The sequence below is a fragment of the Brachionichthys hirsutus genome, chromosome 3 (genome assembly GCF_040956055.1).
Source record: "Brachionichthys hirsutus isolate HB-005 chromosome 3, CSIRO-AGI_Bhir_v1, whole genome shotgun sequence".
NCBI lineage: Eukaryota > Metazoa > Chordata > Actinopteri > Lophiiformes > Brachionichthyidae > Brachionichthys > Brachionichthys hirsutus.
The window spans coordinates 365207-386076 of record NC_090899.1 but is presented as its reverse complement, the minus strand read 5'-3'; the positions used below and the strand labels follow the sequence as shown (position 1 = coordinate 386076).

At 57.2% G+C, this 20870-nt stretch overlaps 1 protein-coding gene across 1 annotated transcript; it reads right to left on the bottom strand.

The window, feature by feature from the left end:
- Positions 1 to 123: 123 nt before the first annotated feature.
- col6a4a (collagen, type VI, alpha 4a) lies at positions 124 to 19096 on the bottom strand. Its single transcript, XM_068759932.1, has 40 exons — positions 19021 to 19096; positions 17216 to 17818; positions 16224 to 16811; positions 14695 to 15264; positions 13927 to 14547; positions 13281 to 13841; positions 12647 to 13204; positions 11888 to 12466; positions 11020 to 11598; positions 10574 to 10929; positions 10369 to 10447; positions 10144 to 10289; positions 9532 to 9624; positions 9391 to 9444; positions 9245 to 9316; positions 9145 to 9171; positions 9006 to 9050; positions 8805 to 8858; positions 8484 to 8546; positions 8056 to 8121; positions 7919 to 7972; positions 7660 to 7695; positions 7515 to 7577; positions 7380 to 7442; positions 6755 to 6817; positions 6531 to 6593; positions 6407 to 6457; positions 5353 to 5388; positions 5144 to 5206; positions 5002 to 5064; positions 4804 to 4839; positions 4699 to 4735; positions 4611 to 4622; positions 3960 to 4453; positions 3441 to 3531; positions 2708 to 3361; positions 2545 to 2623; positions 1514 to 1668; positions 1191 to 1238; positions 124 to 332 (listed from the first exon to the last, which is right to left on the bottom strand). Exons 1-40 carry the CDS (start codon positions 19094 to 19096, stop codon positions 157 to 159), a joined length of 8127 nt encoding a protein of 2708 aa, XP_068616033.1. The 3' UTR covers positions 124 to 156.
- Positions 19097 to 20870: the final 1774 nt, after the last annotated feature.

The following is a 20870-nucleotide window of genomic DNA, read 5'->3' as shown; positions in this document are numbered from 1 at the left end:
TGAAGCTTCAAACAGGAACAAAAGTGAACTTTCAAAAAGCACCTGAAGAATCTGTGTGTGGGGGGGGGGGGGGGGCATTCAAAAAGGCCACTCCCCCTCTCTCCTGGGAGGATCTGTCCCACCTGAATGTGTGTGTGTGTGTGCGCGCCCTCCTCTTCATCGACTCTTCGTCAGGCAGAGGTCCTCACACGCCTCCTGCGTCTCGAAGCGGTTGCCGTTGCCGTGGCAGCCGCCGTACCAGAAGCGGGAACATTCGTTCTGTTCCGTGTCGAAGAACCACTTCATGGAGTAGTTCTGGCAGCCGCCCTTCATCTGGGGGAGGAAGCAGGCGTCTGGGGGGGAGACGGGGGGGACAGGTAAAGGACGGGGGTCCAGACCAACCAGACGGTCCGCGTCCCACCAGAGGACACTTTGATCTGGTCCAACAGCTTCAACGGCAACGAGTGAGATCCGATCAGAAGACAAGGACAGCTAATCTGATCCATGTCTGACACCGGATCCATGTGATCCACACCGGATCCATGTGATCCACACCGGATCCATGTGATCCACACCGGATCCATGTCTGATCCACACCGGATCCATGTCTGATCCACACCGGATCCATGTCTGATCCACACCGGATCCATGTGATCCACACCGGATCCATGTCTGATCCACACCGGATCCATGTCTGATCCACACCGGATCCATGTCTGATCCACACCGGATCCATGTGATCCACACCGGATCCATGTGATCCACACCGGATCCATGTGTGATCCACACCGGATCCATGTGATCCACACCGGATCCATGTGATCCACACCGGATCCATGTGATCCACACCGGATCCATGTGATCCACACCGGATCCATGTCTGATCCACACCGGATCCATGTGATCCACACCGGATCCATGTGATCCACACCGGATCCATGTCTGATCCACACCGGATCCATGTCTGATCCACACCGGATCCATGTCTGATCCACACCGGATCCATGTGATCCACACCGGATCCATGTCTGATCCACACCGGATCCATGTGATCCACACCGGATCCATGTGTGATCCACACCGGATCCATGTGATCCACACCGGATCCATGTCTGATCCACACCGGATCCATGTCTGATCCGTATCTTGTTGGACAGCTTGGTCAAATCTCACAAACCTTGAGAGAAGCCCCGCCCCTCTGCTTGTCTCACCTTTGGACAGGAAGTTGACGATCTCAGGCATCGGCAGGATGTTCCCATCTGAGGGACGACAAACAGAAGCGCGTTAGCAATGTTAGCTGCGTTAGCAATGTTAGCTGCGTTAGCAATGTTAGCTACGTTAGCAATGTTAGCAGCGTTAGCTGCTTCAAACTGTTTACAGCCGCGAACCCACAGGAAGTGAACCCACACCTGTTAGCAAAGACATGAAGGGGGACGGAACTGCAGCAGCCTGGATGCGGTCTGTGTGTTACCGCCCCCCCAGCACCCCGCCGGCGGCCCCCCAGCACCCCGCCGGCGGCCCCCCAGCAACCCACCGTGACCGTTGACGTTCATTCCGTGTCTCTGACTGTCTCTGAGCAGATCGATGACGTCCAGCTGGCCGATCTGAGTCTGTCCTCCTGTCTGCTCCTCAAATGTCTCCTCCACCTCAGTCCCAAGCTCCTCCTCCTCCAGCAGCACCGCCCCCTGACTGGAGACAGACACCCCCCCAACTCGCAGTGTTACAGGTGACGTAGCGTCGGCGTTACAGGTGACGTAGCGTCGGTGTTACAGGTGACGTAGCGTCGGCGTTACAGGTGACGTAGCGTCGGTGTTACAGGTGACGTAGCGTCGGCGTTACAGGTGACGTAGCGTCGGTGTTACAGGTGACCTAGCGTCGGCGTTACAGGTGACCTAGCGTCGGCGTTACAGGTGACGTAGCGTCGGCGTTACAGGTGACGTAGCGTCGGAGTTACAGGTGACGTAGCGTCGGCGTTACAGGTGACGTAGCGTCGGCGTTACAGGTGACGTAGCGTCGGCGTTACAGGTGACGTAGCGTCGGCGTTACAGGTGACGTAGCGTCGGCGTTACAGGTGACGTAGCGTCGGCGTTACAGGTGACGTAGCGTCGGCGTTACAGGTGACGTAGCGTCGGCGTTACAGGTGACCTAGCGTCGGCGTTACAGGTGACCTAGCGTCGGCGTTACAGGTGACGTAGCGTCGGCGTTACAGGTGACGTAGTGTCGGAGTTACAGGTGACGTAGCGTCGGTGTTACAGGTGACGTAGCGTCGGTGTTACAGGTGACCTAGCGTCGGTGTTACAGGTGACATAGCGTCGGTGTTACAGGTGACGTAGCGTCGGCGTTACAGGTGACGTAGCGTCGGCGTTACAGGTGACCTAGCGTCGGCGTTACAGGTGACGTAGCGTCGGCGTTACAGGTGACGTAGCACTCGGGGCGTAAACTTCCTGGTCATGTGACCTGATTGCTAACGTGTTCTGAGCGCCGTCATCATCCTGTAGCGGAGAAACCAAACCAGAGAGGAGATATTGATGATCATTGATCCGTGATCAGGTGGGCGTGTCTTACCCAGTTTGTCCTCCATCTTGGCTGTTGACCTGCTGGCAGGTGAGTTTCATGGAGGGGGGCGGGTAGGAGTTCAGTCCCTCTGAAACCAACGGAGACATTGATGAAGCCTTGGTTGGACGATTGCTGATCAATAATCGTGATCGTGGGAGTGGGCGGGGCTTACTGTTGAGGCCGTTGAGGAAGACTCTGAAGCAGCGCTGGGCGTAGCCCTGCTCCTCGGCCCCCAGGTGTCCCACGTGGAGCAGGTGCTGCTGCACCGGCAGGCTGGCCAGCGCCTCCGCCTGCGCCCGGTCGTAGCGCTCGCCGACCGTCACCACGAACACCGCCATCCCGGCACACTTGGCCTTCTGGGAGAAGAAGCGCAGCGTGGCCTGGTCCTGGTCGTCCATCCGGGTCCCCACCACGGCCAGCAGCGCCTTCCTCTTCCGGGGGTGGGCGGTCATCGTGGGCAGCGTCTCCACCACGAGCTTCACGGCGGCCCCCATCCCCGTGGCGCCGCCGTGCTGCTGCATGGCCTGGACCAGGTGGGTCTTCATCAGCTGGTTGTTCTGGTACTGCTGCAGGCTGAACTCCATCTTGGATTCCTGGGTGCCGTTGGTCTGGACCGCAGCCACCCGGGCCCGGCCCCCGGCGCCGCTGGGCTCCGGGCTCACGGCCAGCTGGGTCACCACGGAGCCCAGCAGCTGCTTGGCGCCGGCGTACTCGTCGGCCTGCATCTCCCTGGAACTGTCCATCAGCAGGACCAGGTCCAGGTCCGCTTCCTGAGGCGGCAGCGTCTCCCGGATGAAGGCGCACTGCTCCGAGCGTCTGCAGGGGTCTAGAGGGACGCCGTTCAACGACCAATCACACGGCTGCTCAACGACCGGCCGGGTTCGGGGCGGCCCGTCTCGGCTTACCGTAGCAGATGGCGCAGTCCCTGACCTTCCTCAGGTCCGTGGCCTCGTCCCTCCCCAGGACCGTGAAGATGGAGTTTCCCGAGTCGTCCACCTGAGGAGAGACGGCAGCCGTGAGCTAAGCTAAGAGCTTCTGGACTCGGAGTTCTGGACTCGAGCTCTGGACGCTGGACTCGGAGTTCTGGACTCGAGCTCTGGACGCTGGACTCGAGTTCTGGACTCGAGTTCTGGATGCAGGACTCGGAGTTCTGGACTCGGAGTTCTGGACTCGGAGTTCTGGACTTGAGTTCTGGACGCTGGACTCTGAGTTCTGGACTCTGAGTTCTGGACACGAGTTCTGAACTCGAGTTCTGGACTCGAGTTCTGGACTCAGGACTCGAGTTCTGGATGCTGGACTCGGAGTTCTGGACTCGGAGTTCTGGACTCGAGTTCTGGACTCGGGACTCGGAGTTCTGGACTCTGAGTTCTGGACGCTGAGTCGCCGTGTAACCATGGAAACCACACACAAACAGCCCGGCGTACCTCCATGGCGCGGCCGATGGCGGGGGCGTTCCTCAGGGCGATGACCGCCGGCACGATGCCGAGGCCGCGGTACTCCATCACCGCCGTGGCGACCTCGCCGACGTCCTGCGTCGGCCCGCTGGTGAGGAAGACGGCCACCTTCCTCATCATCGCTCCCGCTCGGACGCGCTTGAAGACGTTGTGGCCCACGAAGCGCATGGCGGCGCCGAGCTGGCGCCGGCCGGCCGTCCTCTCCAGGGCGATGCTCCCGACGGACTCCATCAGCTGCTTCTTGGAGCGGTAGTCCTGGAAGCGGATCAGGGACCTGGTGTGGGCGCCGTAAGCCGCCACCGCCACGCGGGCCCCCGTCGGACAGTTGCTCTCGGCGATGGCCACGCCCTCCAGCAGGGCGAGGAGGGCCGAGCGCTGCCTCTCAAAGGCCGCCGGGGTCACGTCCGCCGACATGTCCAACCCAAACACCAGCTCGGTGGGGAAGGCGGGGCAACCGGACCGATCTGAGAACCAGCAAAGGAGAGCGTGGGTACCTGGTCTGAGGCCACGCCCACCACGCCGCCCCGAGGGCGGGCCGTTCACGCAGAACCCGAGGTGATAATGTGACCTTCGTCCGACGAGGGTTGTTGATGATGTCACAGCGCTCGCCGCCGTACGTACCGATGGAACAAGCTGCGTGGGGAAAGAAGGCGTGTTAGAAGCAGCCAATGAGGCGAGGGCGCTGACGGGACGTCTGGACGCCACTCACCACAGTTGTCTCTGATGTAGCTGATCAGCTGACACTCCTGAAACAGAGACAGAGTGAGACGTCCTGTCTGAACGGAGCATCTCAACACCTGAGAGGGGGACTCACCGTCAGGCCGTGAGCGCCGGGAGAGCCTCTGGGACCCTGAGGGGGGGGGGGGGGGGGGGGACACACAACGGTCAGGAGGACATTTATGGTGTCCGTCCAGCCATCCAGCCATCCATCCATCCGTCCACCCATCCATCCGTCCACCCATCCGTCCATCTGTCCATCCATCCGTCCACCCATCCGTCCATCCGTCCTCACCACGTGTCCTGAATGTCCTGGTTCTCCTGACGATCCGGACTCTCCCGTCTGTCCCGTGTTTCCCTGAATCGGACGAGGAGTCGAAGTCGGCTCAGAATAAAAACGCTGAAAGATCTGAGGTGGGAGAAACGACGGAACTCACGCTGCGACCCGGGTTCCCCTTACGGCCCGGAAGTCCTTGGGTTCCCTGCAGGCCGTCCTCGCCCTGAACAGAACCAAGACAACGCATCACAGTAAAACACGCCCCCCATGGAGCACCCCCCCCCCCCCACAGAGCACACGCCCCCCCACGGAACACACGCCCCCCCCCACAGAGCACACGCCTCTTTCAGCGAGGCTGGCTGGACTCACCACGAGACCCGGGTAACCAGGAAAACCAGGATCTCCCTGAAAAGACAAGGAAAACTCCATTTTATCATCCATGATCAATATCCTGATCAATGAACTCTGTAAGCTAAAAGGCTAACAATGATAATGCTAAAGAACGGACATTACGCCGTACCAGCTAGTTAAATGACCAGAACAGCTAAACCGATGAAGAACCAGCTAGTTAAATGACTAGAACAGGTAAGTCAATAAATAACCAGCTAGTTAAATGGCTAGAACAGGTAAGTCAATAAATAACCAGCATGTTAAATGACCAGAACAGGTAAACCGATGAAGAACCAGCTAGTTAAATGACTAGAACAGGTAAATCAATAAAGAACCAGCTAGTTAAATGACTAGAACGGGTAAATCAATAAATAACCAGCTAGTTAAATGACTAGAACAGGTAAGTCAATAAAGAACCAGCTAGTTAAATGACTAGAACAGGTAAGTCAATAAATAACCAGCTAGTTAAATGACTAGAACAGGTAAGTCAATAAAGAACCAGCTAGTTAAATGACTAGAACAGGTAAGTCAATAAATAACCAGCTGGTTAAATGACTAGAACAGGTAAGTCAATAAATAACCAGCTAGTTAAATGACTAGAACAGGTAAATCAATAAAGAACCAGCTAGTTAAATGACTAGAACAGGTAAACTGATGAAGAACCAGCTAGTTAAATGACCAGAACAGGTAAGTCAATAAATAACCAGCTAGTTAAATGACTAGAACAGGTAAACCGATGAAGAACCAGCTAGTTAAATGACTAGAACAGGTAAATCAATAAAGAACCAGCTAGTTAAATGACTAGAACAGGTAAGTCAATAAATAACCAGCTAGTTAAATGACTAGAACAGGTAAGTCAATAAATAACCAGCTAGTTAAATGACTAGAACAGGTAAGTCGATAAAGAACCAGCTAGTTAAATGACTAGAACAGGAACTAGATTTGCTGATCCCATCCTGTCGGCTCTGACGTTACAGCGCCACCTGCTGGCCTGGAGGACGGGTGTTGGAATGCTAACTATTGAGGCGTGTACCTTGACGCCTTGAGGTCCTGCCGGGCCGTAACCGTCTGGGCCATCCTGGCCCTGGAACCGAGACAGAAGTCAGAGGGGCTGAGACCACATGCGGGTCTTTACTGCCCAAGGTTCGGATCCTTACCGGCATCCCTCTGGGTCCCTGCGCTCCTGCCACACCGTGCTCACCTGGATCACCTGCTTGGCCCTTCAACAACAACAACAGGTAGGTTTTACCTTCTGCCAAACCAGCCGGGTCGGGTTTGGACCCGCGAAACTTTTCACAGGATCATCATCATCATCATCGTCATCATCATCGTCCATGTCGTGACGGCTGCTGCGATGACATCACGCTGTGATGTCACACACCTTCTGCCCGTTGGATCCGCGGCGCCCGGCTGCACCTGGGTTTCCAGCTGGTCCCGGTTCTCCCTGCAGAAACCCAACAGAGGCAGCGATGAAACCGCGTCGTCTGCACCACAAGCTAACGGCGCCAGCTCCTCCAGCAGGACCGCCTCTGGGGCAGGAAGCTGGGGCCCGTGTAGATTTAAGCCCCGCCCCGGCGTCATTAACCAGAACCAGTCATGAGATGCTGCTGGGTCAGGACTGGATCAGCTGATCGGCAGCGGTGGAACCTCCCGAGACAAACGGACCTCAGGAGTCCAGAACCGAGCAGCAGGATTCACTCAGGTTCACAGTTCTTGGCTCTGACCCGGTCCGTGTTTATGGTCCTGGACTTGACGGCGCTGGCTGATGGAGCTGTTGGCTTGTAAATATTTAAATAGCTGCACAAACACCAGCGCCGCGTTCCTCAGAACCGACCCAGTTGACGAGTCCCTGCTCAAACGTTGGTTCCGTGTTGACCCGCCTGAGCGCTGCGGCTCTGGCCCACCTTGACATTGTGGTCCAGGTTCTCGGTTCCTCTGACCCGATTCAGTATAAACCATGCTAACATCGGGGGCGGGGCAGGTTCTGCCTTCTAGGATTCACTGACCTGGCGTCCAGGAAGGCCAGCGATCCCTTTGGGCCCTGGTTGACCTCTGACCCCTCTGGGACCCTGCAGACGGGACACGGGTTGAGAAAGCGTTCCTCACCTCTGTCATGTGGGAGGGCAGGTGGGGGGCGTTACCTCTGACCCTGAGGCCCCGGGGCTACCTGGGACTCCTGCAGCTCCTGCCGGTCCAGCGCCGCCCTGCAGGAGACGCTGGGTTTAAACTGGGGGGGCTCTCCCAGCGTCTACTGGTGCACAGACCAGTAAGGGGGGGCGGTCCTACCTTATCTCCCAGTGAGCCACGCCTTCCTTCTGGACCCTGAACACAGGAAGCACAACCAATAAATGATCCATAATCAATATCCATTACGATAACTGATCATCAGAGACGGCGGTGGCCACGCCCATCAGTGACCACGCCCAGCCACGTCCAGCGGGTCACGGTGATTATAATAGTTGTTTCTAATTCATTCATTCATCAGTATTGATGATATATTAGTTATTGATCTGTCCAGCACAAACAGGAAGTTCTAGATTCTCACCGGCATTCCGTTGACTCCGCCCTCACCTGGCCGGCCGTCCGGTCCAGGTGCACCCTGTGGAATTATGGAAACAGAATGCGATTAGATCGGACTAATCGATCAACAGAACCGGTACCTGACCCCGGCTCAGCGCTTACCGGCAAACCCGGGTTCCCCGCTTCTCCCTTGGATCCTGGCACAGTGTTATCAGAACCGGACTCGCCCTGTCTCACAGAACACAAAGACTCGATCAGAACCCATCAGAACCTCTGCTCCGTTTGGGTTCGAGAGGCGTCCAGCGGTACCGACGGTCAGTTTTCAGGGACACGGGTTCTGGTGTCAGCCGGGTCAAACCGGGTCAGACCCGTCTCCGACCTTTCACCTCCTGTCAGGGAGCCAGGACCAGACCAGACCGGGTCCGACTGAACCCTTTCATCTCCAGAATCTGGGGGATCCCCCCCCCCCCCCATCCTGATATATTATACCGGAAAACTAGAGCAGCTGAAATATGAGCCGTAAAGAGGGGGCGGAGTCTATTGTCCAGGTAGTTCCGCCTGAAGTACCCTTCGGCCACGTCCTGACTCACCGGATCTCCTCTCAGTCCTCGCTTCCCTTTGGGTCCCGCCGGCCCTCTGATACCCGAGATACCCTGAAAGGACAGGTCAACCCGTCAGCCAATCAGGGGAGGTCGAAGGTCGACGCCCCGTCTCAACCTTGGATCCAAACGCATCGCCGACAGAATGTCTTCAATAAATATAAACCGTTATATATTCAACCAGTCCGTTGGATCCATCAATTTAAATGTAGAAATATTCAAGTATTAGTGATTTTAAATTGATTTTTATTCCAATTTTATCGGTTTGACTTTCGGTAAACGTGAAGGAAGAAGAAAACGAAAACGTCTTACGGGGTTTCCTGAGTTTCCTCCCTGTCCTCCGCCGCCGTCCAATCCGGTCACGCCCTAAAAACAAAACCAGAACCGCTCCGGGTCACCGGGGGTCCCGATCGGCCGATCGACGTGGACCGATCGGCCGATCGACGTGGACCAATCAGCTGATCGATGTTGACCGATCAGCTGATCGATGTGGACCGATCAGCTGATCCCTACCTGTTCTCCGTCCACTCCATCCACTCCGTCTTCTCCGTCCTCGCCCTGCAAGAGAAGAAGGGCGTCGCCGTCACCTGACCCGCCCTGGATGTTCCTGGTCACATGACTCCGCTGGAGGACTGGCGTGATGCTCACTCACCCTGTTTCCACGGAAACCTCTGAGTCCCTGCAGGAGTCAGACACAGGTCATCAACACCTGGCTGCACGCCTGATCAATGACAGAATGAGGAGCGGTCTACCTTTGATCCTCGGACCCCAGAACAACCCTGGACCCCCTGAGGTCCGCCAGGTCCGGGACGGCCCCGCTCCCCCTGCAGCAGACAAACAAAGGAGGGCGTGGACATCCTGAAACGCACCTCACACCTGAGTCACAGGTATCACTTACGGCCACGCCCTCCTCTCCGGGGAACCCGGGGTAACCCTTCTGTCCAGAGACGCCCTGTTGGTGAAACAGAACCAGGAGTTGGATGATGATGTCACAGCTCGCTCTCAGTCCTCTGATTGGCTGACATCACCTTCCACTCACCTTGAGCCCCGGAATGCCTCGAGAGCCCCGGACGCCTTCGTGTCCTGAACATTTGCACATGACGCCGCAGCACTCCCGGTCGGCCACCGTGTCCTGCAGGAAGACGGTGAGGATCGGTCGATCGGTCGATCGGTCGATCGATCAATCGATCAATCAATCGATGCAGCTGTAAAACATCGACGCTTTGGTCGCTTTGGTTTGATGCTTTTGATATTTACGGTGACCTCACGGCCGGGTCATCTCGGCTCATGGTAAACATTCCAGAATGTTTTCTTGCTAGCTAGCTCTCCTCACACGCCACCTGGTTTAGCTAGCATGCTAGTGATTAGCTAACAGATACATAGAAACTCTGAATCTTACCTCGTTTCGAGCTTTGAAGCATTTTTGAGAAAGAACACTGTGATTGGATCAAACGTCAAAAACCATTAGCTCTAATGCTAATGCTGCTAACCCACAAGGAGCCAGCTCTGGTGTTGGGTGCAGCTAGGCTAACTGGTTCCTTTCGCTTGTGCTGCTTCCAGAACAGAAAACCCGGTTCACTTGATCCATCAGCAGAATCCAACTAGCCGTTAGCTGTTAGCCGCTAGCCGCTAGCCGCTAGCAGAGACTTACGATCTGGTTCAGCATGGAGCTGCCGATGCTCTGCATTCCGATGCTGAAAGGAACCTTGTAGCCGAATCCTCGGCCAAACTCCACCATCTGCAGCTGGGCGGGGTCGGTGACTCCCTCCAGGGCCACCGTTAGCAGCGCGCTAACACCTACAGAAACACGAACGCTGTCAAACCCATGGTCTAAATATAGTCCTGGTTCTAAAGGGGTCCGGTCGGTGCCGACTACCAGACTGTCGCAGCAGCTCTGATTCGTGCTCCAGTTTCATCACGTCTTCATCCAGTCCATCGGAGAACACCACCAGCACCTGGGTGCAGACACACGGGGTGCTTTTATTGTGAAAATCCATGTTTGTCATTGAGTTGGTTTAACGCGGCTCCACGCACGCCGCTAGCTAACGACTGTGTCTGAAACATCCCATAATAGGTCTCACCTTCACGCCAGCTCCTGACTCCGCCTCGAATTTCTCCCTGAAGGATCTGAGCATGGCGGCGTTGAAGAACGTGGGCTCGGTCAGAGTCGAGGTCATGACCTTCCTCACCACCTCCTCGCTGTAGCCTTCAAAGTTGAAGTCGTGCAGGGCCGTCCCGTCTGGACTCACCACCCGGTAGGCGAGGTTGGGCGTGACGGGCGCCGTGCCGGCGCAGCACAGGCCTTGGATGGAGGACACGTAGTGGACGATCTCCGGCAGGAACGTCTGCAGCCCGGCGTGGCCGCTCACCAGCATCTCGCCGGGAACGCCTCGTCTTTGAGAAATGTCGAATCCCATGGCGATGTCAATGCTGCAGCCTGGGGGGGGGGGGGGGGGGGCGCGTTAGTGTTAAAGGAGAAGACGTTTGTGAGGGGGACCGGGACCGGGACCGGGACCGGGAGGCTCACCAGGGCGGTCCGGGATGGGCTTGAACGTGCAGATCTTGTCCACCACCTTCTGCTTGATCTTCTCCAAGCTGCCGAAGTTCTCCACGGTGAACAGCTTCTCCGGGGTGCCGGTGATCTGCAGGAGCTCCAGATCATGGATGTTTCCGATGCCGATGGCAAACAACTCCACCCCCAGGGCCCTGAGGGCGTCCGCCGCGTCCTCCACGTCATCCTGGGATTCGCCGTCGGTGATCAGCAGCAGATTCTGAGAGACCCCGGCGGACCTACGACTGCCCCGCGAGGCTTCGAAGTAGCCCCGGACGGACTCCAGGGCGGCGCCGATGTTGGTGCCCCCGCCGAGCTGCCGCATGCCCAGGATGTGCTGGTTGACGGCTTGAGCCGTGTAGAACTGGTCGAGGTAGAACTCTTTCTGGAAGGAGCTGCTGAACTGGGCGAGTCCAACGCGCGCGAGGTCCTCGCCGACCTTGAAGCTGTTCACCAGTTCGGCGGTGAAATTCTTCATGGTGAGGTAGTCGCTCGAGCCGATGCTGCCAGACTGATCGACCAGGAAGACCAGGTCCGCTTTCTGCTTCTCACAAGCTGCAAGAGCGAAAGCATTCGCGTTAGTCAAAGGGGGCGTGCCGGGCACCCGCCAAAGTCCACGTCCCACGATGCCCGGTGGGTTCGGGGTCATCGGGAGTCTCATCTGGGAAGGTGCAACTTCAGAAATGTGCTAATTAGCATAGTCCCTGTCCGTACTGTGATGCTATGAGTCAGCCGACCCCCCAAGGTAGCGTACGGGTTCTACGTGTCCAGGTCCGACCCTGTCCAACGGAACCGTTAACGGCTAGCGTCGTGCTAAAGAGCAGGACGTTTGCACCTCTCTCACCTGGCTTGGTTGAATTGCAGAGGACACTGGTGATATTCTTGTACAGAGTTTCGAGGGCGTCGAAGTTGTCCACGTAGAAAACCCTGGACGTGTCTCCACCTGCCATGATGTCCAGCTGCTCCCTGATGGCTCCTTCGACTCCGATACTGAAGACGCCGATCCCGTCGTCACGCAGAGCCTGAGATGGCGCGGGCAGGTTCTCGCTGTCGGTGGCGTCGCCGTCTGTGATCACCATGAGGATCTGGGGCACGTTGAGAGCCGCCCGTCCACCGTAGTCCTCTTTGAAGTAGTCCAACGCGTACCCCAAAGCCTTGCTGGTGTAGGTGTCTCCAAAGGGGGACTTCAGCGCTGATATGGCGTTGAGGACGTCTCGTTTGGTGGCGTACTGCTTCAGGGTGAAAACGGACTCGGGTTTGTCGGAGTAGAGGATGACTCCGAAGCGGGTCAGGTCCGATCCCACGGTGGTCTGGTTCACCATGGAAGCCATGAACGTCTGCATGCTCCTGAACTTGCTGAGCGTTATACTCGTGGAGCCGTCCACCAGGAAGATGATGTCCGCCTTTTCTGTCTTCTTACACTCTGGTTTTATAAAAGAGCAAAGGTCAAACGGGGTCAGAGACTCAAGGTGGCGGACCCAGGATGAAGCGCCTGGCGTTATGTAAAGTATAAATATAATCTGCCGCCTTCGTTCGTCCAGCGGCTGACAGACATCCTGGTCTTTCACCCGAACGCTGAGGTGTTTTTGGGGGCGGTCCTTACCTCTCTGTGGGTCACACAGCTCCATGGCTACCTGGCCCTCCAGGTTCTTCAGATCCTCAAAGCTCCGCTCGCTGTGCATCCGGTCCGGCGAGCCGCTGATCTCCAGCAGCTGGGTGGTGTTGGCGTCGACCACCCCGATGGCATAGACCACAACCCCCCTGGCCCTGAGAGCAGCCGCCGGGCCTCGAACCTCGTCCTGGGACTCGCCGTCTGTGATCACTATCAGCCGCTGCCTCAGGTCGGGACGTCCTCCGCCGGACGCATCAAAGTACTGCGACACCTCTGCGATGGCGTTGCCCGTGAGCGTCCCCCCGCCGGTCTGCTGCATGTCCTCGATGGCCTGGGACAGGTCGTCTTTGCTGTAGTGGCGGTTCAGGGGGAACGCCAGCTGTTGGATGGTGCTGAACTGCATGACCCCAACGTGCACCTCGTTCTGTCCAATCAGGGACTTGCTGACAACGGATTTCATGAAGTCTTTCATTTTCTGGTAGTCGTTTGGGTCGATGCTCCCAGAGCTGTCTGCCAGGAAGATCAGGTCTCCGGGGATGTCTTTGCAGGCTGTGGACACAACGGCACAAGCGTGTTGGGTCGGGTCCCGAGGTGCGAAGGCGGCGGGCGCCCGTGTTGTCCTTACCGTCCTGAGAACAGATGTCTGTGATGATGTCATCCTTGATGGGGTTCAGAGCATCAAAGTTATTGACAAAGAAAGTCCTCTTCGGGTCCCCGGAGATCTCCCTCAGTTCAGTCTGGTTCGCGTTCTTCACGCCGATGGCGTAGACGACGACGCCCTGGGCTCTCAGCTTCTTGGCGGGAGGTATGACATCATCGGTCGAATTCCCGTCAGTGATGACCACCAGGTATTCGGGGACCTTGTGCCCGCGGGTGGCCATCGCTCTGTCAAACTGAGGTCCCATGAACTCCAGTGCTCGTCCCGTCTCCGTCCCGCCGCCCACCTGTCGAATCTTCTCGACGGCTGTCTCTATCGTCTTGGTGTCCGTGTAGGTCGTCAGATCAAATTCTAAATTTGGCGCATCTGCGAATTTGACGACCCCCATGCGGACATGCTGCGGACCGATCCGGAAGGTGTGGAGAAACTCGATGATGAACTTCTTCATGTCCTGGAAGTCGGTGGGGTGAATGCTTCCGGAGTGATCGATCAGGAAGAATATATCCGCTTCGTCCGTCTGAACGCAGCCTGCGGGAGAAAAAGCAAAAGTGAGATGGTTCTGGTTCTGGTTCTGGCACAGCGGTCACCCCTGCCGTCTACGGGACGGCCGCACCTTCTTTGATGTCCCGCCTTCTGGAGACGACTGAGATGGCTTCTCGTAGGATGTTGTGGCACAGAGTTTTCTGCAGGCTCTGCTCCAGAGACGTCAGCTTGGTGAAACTGTCCACGATGAACACGTGCTTGTTGGTGGGGTAGGACGCCATCTGGACCAGCTGGGCCTCGTTGGCGTCCTTGACTCCCACCGCGTAGACCGTGACGCCGGCCCGACGCAGGTTAGCTGCCGCTGTGCTAACGTCGTCCTGGGACTCTCCGTCTGTGATCACCACGGCCACTTGTTGGACCCCCTTGTTTTTCCTGCTCCCTTTCTTGTCGGTGAAAACCGTCTCCCGGGTGAAATCCAGGGCGGCGCCGGTGTTGGTGCCGCCGCCGTGATAGGGCAGGATTTTTATGAACTTCAGCAGTTCGTTCTTGTCACTGAAAGAGTTGAGGTAGACTTGTGCGCTGGGCCGGCTGTTGTACAGGACGATGCCCACCCGGACCCGGGTCGGCCTCACGTCCATGCCCCTCACAAGCGAGTGCAGGAACTTTCGCACCAACTGGAAATTTGGCGTTCCGATGCTTCCAGACTCGTCGACGATGAAAACGACGTCTGCCAGTTTGGCCGCTCTGCAATCTGAAAAAGGAGGAAATGACTTGGGGAGGAGCCACAACCTGCCCCCCCCCACCACACATCTGCAGCACACCTCACAGGTAAAGGTAATCCTTGAACCGGATAAACCCGATCCGCTACAGCCAGGAGGGCGAGGGTGGAGGCGCTCACCTGCCGTGAGAGTAACGTTCTCCTCCTCATTCTCCACCGCAGACTTCAGCGTTGGGACAAAGTTGCTGATGGACTGGTAGGCGTTCGGGCCGGACGCTATGAGGCGCATCTCATCCATGGACGCGCCGAGGCTCACGCCCAACACGGAGATCCCAGCGGACCTGATCAGACGGGACTCCCTGTCCACGGGATCATCGGAATCCTTTCCGCTGATAACGACCAGGTACTGTTTAGAACCTAGGTCGGCCCGGCTTCCTGCCTCGCTGGTGAAGAAGTTGGCGCTGGCGTGTTGCAGCGCGCTGCCGAGGTTCCGGGGCTCGTTGGGTTGCAGGCGGCGCTGACGGAGGCGCTTGAGAGCGTTCTGGGTCTCCCCTTTGGTTTGGTGAGCATTGAGCAGGAACTCCACTTTGGTGTCTGCGCCGTACTGGGCCAGGCCCAGGCGGTAGGCCGCCGCCCCGATGTTCAGCTGGTTGACCAATCGGGTGAGGACGACCCGGACCTGCTGGAACTCCGCCGAAGACAAGCCGCTGTCCACCAGGAAGAAGATGTCTGCAAACCTTTCCGTCAAGGCTGAAGGAGAAAGAGCCAAAAAAATAAGAGCGAGGTCCGGAAGACTACGAGCCCGGACCGGGTCCAGACCGGGTCCAGACTGAGCCCGGACCGAGTCAGGACCGAACCCGGACCGAGTCTGGACCGAGTCCAGACCGGGTCCAGATCGAGCCCGGACCGGGTCCAGACCGGGTCCAGACTGAGCCCGGACCGAGTCAGGACCGAACCCGGACCGAGTCTGGACCGAGTCCAGACCGGGTCCAGATCGAGCCCGGACCGGGTCCAGACCGGGTCCAGACTGAGCCCGGACCGAGTCAGGACCAAACCCGGACCGAGTCCGGACCGAGTCCAGACTGGGTCCAGATCGAGCCCGGACCGAGTCCAGACCAAGTCCAGACTGAGCCCGGACCGAGTCAGGACCGAACCCGGACCGAGTCTGGACCGAGTCCAGACCGGGTCCAGATCGAGCCCGGACCGAGTCCAGACCGGGTCCAGACCGAGCCCGGACCGAGTCAGGACCAAACCCGGACCGAGTCCAGACCGAGTCCAGACCGAACCCGGACCGAGTCCAGACCGAGCCCAGACCGAGCCCGGACCGAGTCAGGACCGAACCCGGACCGAGTCCAGACCGAGTCAGGACCGGGTCTGGACCAAGTCCGGAACGAGTCTGGACCGAGTCCAGACCGAGCCCGGACCGAGCCCGGACCGAGTCAGGACCGAGCCCGGACCGGGTCTGGACCGAGTCCAGACTCAAAGACATGAAACACACCCTCTTTAAACAGAAAGACTCGTCTGAGCCCGTCGGGTATCGATCAGATCGATCAGATGTCAATATATACCAGGAAGATCCAAAGGTCCAGGTGCTGCCGGATCCTATCCCAGCTTGCTGTGGGCGAGAGGCGGGGCACACCCCGGACACGTCGCCAGCGCCTCACGGGGACACACAGAGACAGACACACTACGAGGACGGCCCGTCTTACCTTGCCTCTGGTCCTCCACGGAGACACAAACCGTCTCCAGCAGGCCCGCCGCCAGCCTCGGCAGCGCCTGGAAGTTCTCGATGGCGTACATGAAGCGCTCGGACGGCTGGTTAGCGATGGACGCTAGCTCCTTCAGGTTGGCCTGTCCCACCCCGATGCCGAGCACGATGACGCCGTGCTGCCTGAGGCGCCGGGCGGGCTCCGTGACGTCATCGGTGGACTCCCCGTCCGTGATGACCACGGCGATCTGGGGCACCCGCTGGTCCGCTCGGCTGCCCGCCTCTTTGGTGAAGTACTGCGTGAGGATGAAGTCGATGGCCTTGCCCGTTTCTGTGCCCCCTGTACGGTACGGGCACTTGTCCAGCGCCGCCAGCAGGGACGTCTTGTCCACGTGGTCCTTCAGCAGGAACTCCTGGTGAGGCTCGTCGCTGTACTGGGCCAGCGCCATCCGGACTCTGTCCGGGCCGATGTCCAGGCCCGAGGCGACGCTTCTCAGAAACCCTTGAATCACTTTGAAGTTCTCGATGCCGATGCTGGTGGAGCCGTCGACCAAGAAGACGATGTCGGCCAACGTGGCCTCGGCACATTCTGGACAGAAGGACACAGTCAGGATCCGTAGCAGCAAACGTCCACCGGGCGTCCAGTGGACGGCGCCTGGTGGTACCGAGCCGGGAGACGAGATCGAACGCTCGACTCCGATTCAACGGCCACGAACGATTCCTCGGTTCATTCAGGAAGTGAACTAGCATTAGCCTGACCCGGATCAGGTACAAACCCGGAACCAGCAGCGCTTTAGATAGAACTTTATTGAGACCCGGAACCAGCAGCGCTTTGGATAGAACTTTATTGAGACCCGGAACCAGCAGCGCTTTGGATAGAACTTTATTGAGACCCGGAACCAGCAGCGCTTTGGATAGAACTTTATTGAGACCCGGAACCAGCAGCGCTTTGGATAGAACTTTATTGAGACCCGGAACCGTGACCCGGTTTACCTGGAGACAGCTGGAGCAGCTGCCGCTTGACTTCCTCGGCGGCCGTGCAAAGCGTCTGGACGATGTTCTGGGAGATCCCCTGCAGCGCCGCGAAGTCGGACACGCCGTAGACGTGCAGCGAGTGCGGCTCGCTGGCGATGTCCCTCAGCTGGTCCTCGTCCGCGTTCTTGATCCCGATGGCGTACAGGACGACCCCCCGTCTCCTCAGGCGCCGGGCGCTGGCCGCCACCTCGTCCCGAGATTTGCCGTCAGTGATCACCACGGCGATCTGCGGCACGTTCTGGCGAGCCCGGCTTCCGGCCGCCTCCACAAAGTGCTGGTTCAGCAGGAAGTCCAACCCTTGACCCGTCCGGGTGTCGCCCCCCATGTGGCGCAACCTGCTGACGTAGCGCAGGATGTCTTTCTTGTTCTGATGGCTGTTGAGCAGGAACTCGGTGCGGGGGGCGGTACTGTACTGGACCAGCCCGATCCGGACCTGGTCGGGCCCGATGTCGAAGCTGTTGACCAGCGTGGACAGGAACCGGCGAATCTTCTCAAAGTTCTCCGTGCTGATGCTCCACGAACCGTCGACCATGAAGACGATGTCGGCCTCGCGAGTGCAGACTGGGGGGGAAGGCAGTCAGAGTGACCTCGCAGTGACCTCGCAGTGACCTCGCAGTGACCTCGCAGGCTGCTCGGAGGAAAGCGGCTCGGGCAAAGCGTGGCGTGATGGAGAAAGGAGCGATGGTTGCTGGTGGCAAGTCGGGCGGCGCTGAAAGCTTCAGAGGAAGCGGCGACATGAAACAGGAAGCGTGCTGCTCACAGTTCTCCAGGAAGCGGGACATGAAACAGGAAGCGTGCTGCTCACAGTTCTCCAGGAAGCGGGACATGAAACAGGAAGCGTGCTGCTCACGGTTCTCCAGGAAGCGGGACATGAAACAGGAAGCGTGCTGCTCACGGTTCTCCAGGAAGCCACGATGGTGAAAACAGAAGGATGGAAACAAGGAAAGCCGCCTTCACGTGTGAAGATCTGTGAACCTCGACATGCGTGTGGACCGGTGTGGATCGTTTGAACCGGTGTAGATCGGTTTGAACCGGTCTGAATCGGTGTGAATCGGTGTGAATCGGTTTGAACCGGTTTGAATCGGTGTGAATCGGTCTGAATCGGTGTGAATCGGTCTGAACCAGTTTGAATCGGTGTGAATCGGTGTGAACCGGTTTGAATCGGTGTGGACCGGTCTGAACCGGTTTGAATCGGTGTGAATCGGTTTGAACCGGTGTGGACCGGTGTGGATCGGTGTGGACCGGTCTGAACCGGTTTGAATCGGTGTGAATCGGTTTGAACCGGTTTGAATCGGTGTGAATCGGTCTGAACCGGTTTGAATCGGTGTGAATCGGTCTGAACCGGTTTGAATCGGTGTGAATCGGTCTGAACCGGTTTGAATCGGTGTGAATCGGTCTGAATCGGTGTGAATCGGTCTGAACCGGTTTGAATCGGTGTGAATCGGTCTGAACCGGTTTGAATCGGTGTGAATCGGTCTGAACCGGTTTGAATCGGTCTGAAGCTGCTGTCTAAGCAGTTTTCTGATTAATAATCAATACCGGCGCCTTCTGATGGATCCAAATCAAGGCGAATGACGGATGAAGCCAGCTCAGGTGCCGCGTTAGTCACGGTGCTGCTGGCGTGTTCCTGACGGAGAACACGCCTTCTGGGGGCGTGGCTGCGTGTCCCGTGCATTTGCAGATGTGAAAAGATGGAATGCCAGCGAGTGATGCTTGATGTGCCTGGAATGCAGGAAGTGAAGTCACAGCCTAACCACACCCACCTGTCTTTTGAGCAGCGCCGGCGTAGAAACTCGCCGCCATGATGAGACAGAGGAATAAGCCCCGCCTCCCCTCCATGCTGGAACACGTCTCAGGTTTCTGTCGTCCTGCAACACAAAGATGACCAGAAGGAAGGCGTTAGGGAGGGGCCTACAGCCAATCACAGGTCAGACACAAGTGCAGGACACGCCCCCATGCATGACTGGACCAGGGGAGGAAACGCCCACATATTCATTCATATAATATTCATAAATTATGCATGTTTAACGACATAAAAATGAAAATAGACGTCAAGAATTAATATGAGGATAAAGTTGTAGTCAAAGACCAGATCCGACCTGAGACCAGGTAAGACCTGAGACCAGATCCAACCTGAGACCAGGTAAGACCTGAGACCAGATCCAACCTGAGACCAGGTAAGACCTGAGACCAGATCCTACCTGAGACCAGATCCAACCTGAGGCCAGGTAAGACCTGAGACCAGATCCAACCTGAGACCAGATCCAACCTGAGACCAGGTAAGACCTGAGACCAGATCCAACCTGAGACCAGGTAATACCTTAGACCAGATCCTACCTGAGACCAGATCCAACCTGAGACCAGGTAAGACCTGAGACCACGTAAGACCTGAGATCAGATCCAACCTGAGACCAGATAAGACCTGAGACCAGGTAAGACCTGAGACCAGGTAAGACCTGAGACCAGATCCACTCTAACGTTACCAGAATTTAACGAGGTGTCCTCTGACCCAACACCCGCCCCCCAGGTAGTGTAACCCTGCTGGCAGCCAATCAAAGGGACTCGGCCCAATAAAAGCATTCTAATCAATGTGTGTCAGACCTCGGCCTGGGGGGGGGTCACACAAACCCCCCCTGGGATGGAACTAGACCTCAGAACCCGCTCTAAATGGTTCCAGCTTCTGGGGTTCTTGCATTTCTTGAGAAGTGAAGCCTTCTGCCTTGCTGTGAGTGTACGCCCTTAAGGGCGTGTCACCCTCCATGTGGCCCCGCCCCCACTATCATGTTCCAGGCCTGTGTTTAATCACCAGCCAGATGGTTGCGGCTCCGTGAGCGCAGGAAGTGGGTTCACTGTCGCTCACTGGAGCGGGCCGTGCCTTCAGGGTCATGTCTGCGTTGTCTAAGGTCCACACGTATGTCCCGGTCCTCCCGGGACCCCCCAGGACCCCCCGGTCCTCCCAGGACCTCCCGCGTGTGTTTAGCGTGTCTCGGCTCTTTTCAGGCTCGCTGCGTAAAGGGAGATTTGATGTTAAACGACGAGGGGCCTCCTTGTTTAGATGCAGGACTACCAGAACCACTACCAGAACCACTGACGCTGCTTCAGCGGCGCGAGACGGTACCAAAGGTCCGCTGGGTTCAGACTACCGCCACCTGCTGGCTCGGAGTGTACATGCTGAGACAGTGAAGAAGACATTTTAAAATGTCCTCTGACCCAGAAGGTATCAGACATTCAGGTGGAGTTTGATTCTGATCATAGTTTGGATTCATTTGTTCCTGATTCGACGTTTTAGATCATAGTCAGCTCAGGTGTTTTAAGCTAGCCTCTTCTTCAGGTGTTTAAGCTAGCCTCTTCTTCAGGTGTTTAAGCTAGCCTCTTCTTCAGGTGTTTTAAACTAGGCTCTTCTTCAGGTGTTTAAGCTAGCCTCTTCTTCAGGTGTTTTTAGCTAGCCTCTATTCAGGTGTTTAAGCTAGCCTCTATTCAGGTGTTTTAAGCTAGCCTCTTCTTCAGGTGTTTAAGCTAGCCTCTTCTTCTGGTGTTTTAAACTAGCCTCTTCTTCAGGTGTTTTAAACTAGGCTCTTCTTCGGGTGTTTTAAACTAGCCTCTTCTTCAGGTG